This window comes from Sinocyclocheilus rhinocerous, unplaced genomic scaffold, assembly GCF_001515625.1.
Source record: "Sinocyclocheilus rhinocerous isolate Xijiao unplaced genomic scaffold, SAMN03320098_v1.1 scaffold433, whole genome shotgun sequence".
Lineage (NCBI taxonomy): Eukaryota > Metazoa > Chordata > Actinopteri > Cypriniformes > Cyprinidae > Sinocyclocheilus > Sinocyclocheilus rhinocerous.
Window position 1 is genome coordinate 1,370,347 of NW_015627897.1, and position 3,888 is coordinate 1,374,234.

At 36.5% G+C, this 3,888-nt stretch overlaps 1 protein-coding gene across 2 annotated transcripts in view; it reads left to right on the forward strand.

Moving 5' to 3' along the window:
• The window catches only part of LOC107737001 (abhydrolase domain-containing protein 2-A), a 35,057-nt gene extending 32,890 nt beyond the window's left edge, over nucleotides 1-2,167 (forward strand). For both annotated transcript variants that reach the window (XM_016548392.1, XM_016548391.1), the window contains exon 11: nucleotides 168-2,167. In XM_016548392.1, the coding sequence (XP_016403878.1) occupies nucleotides 168-382 (215 nt within the window). In that variant the 3' untranslated portion in view covers nucleotides 383-2,167. The remainder of the gene's footprint in view (nucleotides 1-167) is intronic.
• The last annotated feature ends 1,721 nt before the right edge of the window (nucleotides 2,168-3,888 follow it).

The window sequence follows — 3,888 nt, forward strand, 5'->3', positions numbered from 1 at the left end:
AATTTTGAGAAAAAAAATTCAGAATTGTAAGAGAAAAAATTGCAGTTTCCTTTTTTTTTTTTTTTAATTCAGTGGTGGAAATGGGCTTCCACAATGTGTATTTGAGTTTTGCAATTAGTCACTTGTATTACAACTCTGAGATTCGTTGGTTCATTTTCACCTTCCAGAAAAGAAAGAAAACGTGGTCTTCGCTCTGACGCTGCACGGTGGACACCTGGGTTTCTTCGAGGGCGCTGTGCTGTTCCCTCAGCCCCTCACCTGGATGGACAAGGTCATTGTGGGCTACGCCAATGCCATCTGCCAGTGGGAGAAACAGAAACCACCGTGCCTAAGTCAAGGCGCCCATTCCAGCGAAACCAAATGCCAAGACGGTAAAGCCTAACCGAGCCGATCTCCGTTTCACCTCCACGTGACATTTTCACCACGCACACGAGGGGTCGGACCACCATCTTCAAGCGTTCACTGTCAGTGGGAATATTTGTTTCTCTTTTTATCACGGTTTATCAACATGAATGGTAATGACTTTCCATGGGAGAAAACAATGCCACTCGATGACCAAAAAAACAATCTGTGTAGCGAGGGCAACGTTTTAGATTTACTGCAGTTTGTAGTTATTTAGATACAATCAGTATCTCTTGCTCTCTAATTAGGACACTGAAAACTGAAAGTTTATCACTGCTAAACAGGATCTAGCAGAGCTGGGTGAATCTCACAAAAATCCAAGTCAAAAACTATTTTTGGATAATATTAAAAGATATTTTGCATAAATAAAATGAAGCATACTTTTGAGACAATTAAAATACTCCGCATTTTAATTCAAATGTAAGCACATTTCTCCCCATTTTTGTTTTTGTTTTTGTTTTAGGCAATTTTTTTTTGGTTAAGTTCAGTTATTTTGTGGGGTTATTTTCCTTTATTTTTGTGGTGATCCTCATGCTTTTACTGTGTTGCACTAACAAAATGCTGTAATACAAATAAATCAACATTAATGAAAGGCAGTGCAACAAATAATACCTTTATTACAATTAAACAATAATAAATAATTTTCACATTAGTATTTTAGGATAATGAGAATTGCATGATTGTCTCAATGCACAAATGTAATGGTCCTCAAAATAAGCTTAATTTCTTCTTTCTTTCATTGGTTTTTGGATTGAAATATGATGTTCTTGACCGGTTTTGTGAGATTCCCCCAGCTGGCTTATTAAAACGACACACGAACCTTACTGTACACAACACATGAGTTTATGGGAAGTGAGTGTAATGCAGGCACTATGTGCTTATTGATACGACCGGCGCGCTGTTTGAGTGAATATTGTCATTTGATATTTGAGTTTTTGGTCTGGTAACCGTTTAAGCACAGGCTAGCATTCATGTCACTCTAACTAGACCTTGTCAAGTATACCATAGTGTGAAACTTCATTAATCATGAAGCCTTGTCGGTTGAATCCAAGTCACATTCCTAGTCGATGCATTTTTGTTTAGCACTTTTATATGACGTTTGCCATACAATCTGGGACTAGCCGACAATGTTAAATCTAGAAATGAGAAAGGGCAACAAGAGGGAGAGAGGAAGCCTGGAATGAACTCTCGTGATTAGCAAAACGCCTCCGTCGCGGGCCGTCCCACAAGCACTACGACCCAGTTTTAGATGGCAAATCCCATTCCGCTGAAGAGCAGCACACGCTGTTGCTGCAGTATTGACTGGTGTTTGTGGAGAACCATTGAAGTCGGTAGATCTAGATTGTGTAACATGTTGATTTGGGACCCAGTGGGAGACACCAGTGCACTTCATGGTGCGCGTCTGTGAAAACTGGTTACTTAAAGGGATTTGTGCTGTAGTATCGTTTTAGGTTTTTTTCTTTGTTGTTCATTTTTGTGCAATTACTTGATGCATTTGTTTCTTTACTCTCGGAATCAAGACTTGTCTGAAATGGAACTGATCTTGTTACGCATTAAAAGAATCTAATGCAGAGGGGAAAATATATCAGTTTAAATTTGAAGGGAACATTCAAAGTGTTGTTTCCAAAGGCTCGTGCGGAAACTTTAACGCAGCAGTTTAGTGCAGTTAGACTTGCTTTGTTTCAGGGAAGCTGTCATACATATAAATCTCACAAAATGGCTAGGTAATATTTCACCACACAATAGAAAAAGTAAAAAAAAAAAAGCATTTTGTTTTAAGAAAATTATTCATATTTTGAGGACTTTTTTTTTAAAAATAATTGACATTATTTTCATGATAATTAGGCACATTTTTCTTCCCACTTTACTCTGTATTTCTCAATAAATCTCCAAAAATGTGTAATTATTGTAACATTAATTTTCTTACAGTAAATACGATATATATCTACTATATGTATATACAGATAATCTTCATTATAACACTTTTTTTGGGGGGGGGGGGGGGAATATTACTCTGCCATTCCTGGACATGTTTTGTGAGATTCCGTAATCTTTATTAATTTATTATCATGCTGCAGCTGTGGAAGAAAATGTATTATTTGCGTTTCCAAGGGGGGAAAAAAACTGAAAAAGCCACTCGATGACCAAAAAAACAATCAAATAACCTATGTAACATTTAGTATACATGACAGTTGAGTAAAGATTGTCACTGGTTGCCGAAAACTCGGTCATGTGTTGAGAACTATGTGCATTTATAACATACATAATTGCCTTCATTATTAGTGTTTAGCCGTCAATATTGATGCATCTTCTTAAAGGAGAAAGTGTCACTTTCAGTGTTACACGTGTCAAAAGACTTTTTACCAGTTATCAGTTGAAAGACGCCCCCTGTGGGTTATGAGGTGTAGGTAAATGTTAACTTTCACACTCAACTGGAACGGTTTATAAAATCCCATCCAGATATTTAGTATTTGTTGCTTGCTAGGAAGAGAGTTTACCTCCCCTCTGTTAGGTTTTGTTCTGTAAGTCTCTGTATTCTTCTTGTCTTATTTCTTGAATCTTTGGAAAACAGCAAAATGGTGTTGTAAACGTGAGTCTAAAAGCTCCCGGTTGGGAGTCATTGTTCGGCTGTTTCCGGCGATCAGATCTATTTGGCCTTTTGCACCAGCACTAATTCAATCTTTGCTGAAAGGCGATCCAGTTTGCCTTTCAGAATGTCTCCCACTTACTTTTTGCACAGAAAACACGGGCTTATGTTGTACATCCTCTACAAACATTAACCAAAATGTTGTTTGTTTTTGTATTTTACATTAATTTCAATGTTATTTTTGTTCTCTTATGTACAAAAGTATGATTATAAATGAGTGTTTGTGAATGTTTGCATCATATCTGCTTATGAAAACTACCAACAAACTTGCTTTGTCAGGTAAAAAGCTAAATGTGTTTAGTTGTTATATAATGATGGTTTATGGAAACCAGGGAACTTTCATTTGTTTGACGATCAGCAATAACGCTTTGAATTTTTTTTTCTCTTTTTCTCCACGCCAAACTGAGACGAATAGCTCAAAGAAAATATTGTGTCAAATGGAGTTTCGAGAATATGTATTCATGCTGCAGTCACAAATAGGAATTTTAAAAGGAAAGTGAAAGGCCATATGTATTAAAAAAAAAAAAAAAATGTCTATTTGCGGAATATAGAGTAGAATAATCCCAAAGCTTTGAGACTGACACTGCCCAATGTCACTGTAATCTCACTTTAGGGATTATTCACTGAAGATCATCAAATCTGTTCCTACTGTTCTGACCCACGTTCTCATCACGGTTTATTGTGTTTTTGAATGTCATTTTTCATGACCTCAAAACCCCATGCAGCATAATATCTCAATCACTGGTGTGTTTTTGATTTGGAAAACCAATGGTGTGCGATTGAATAATTTATTATTACAAGAATGCTTATTGTGTTCCAGAAATAAATTATTTTCTTGT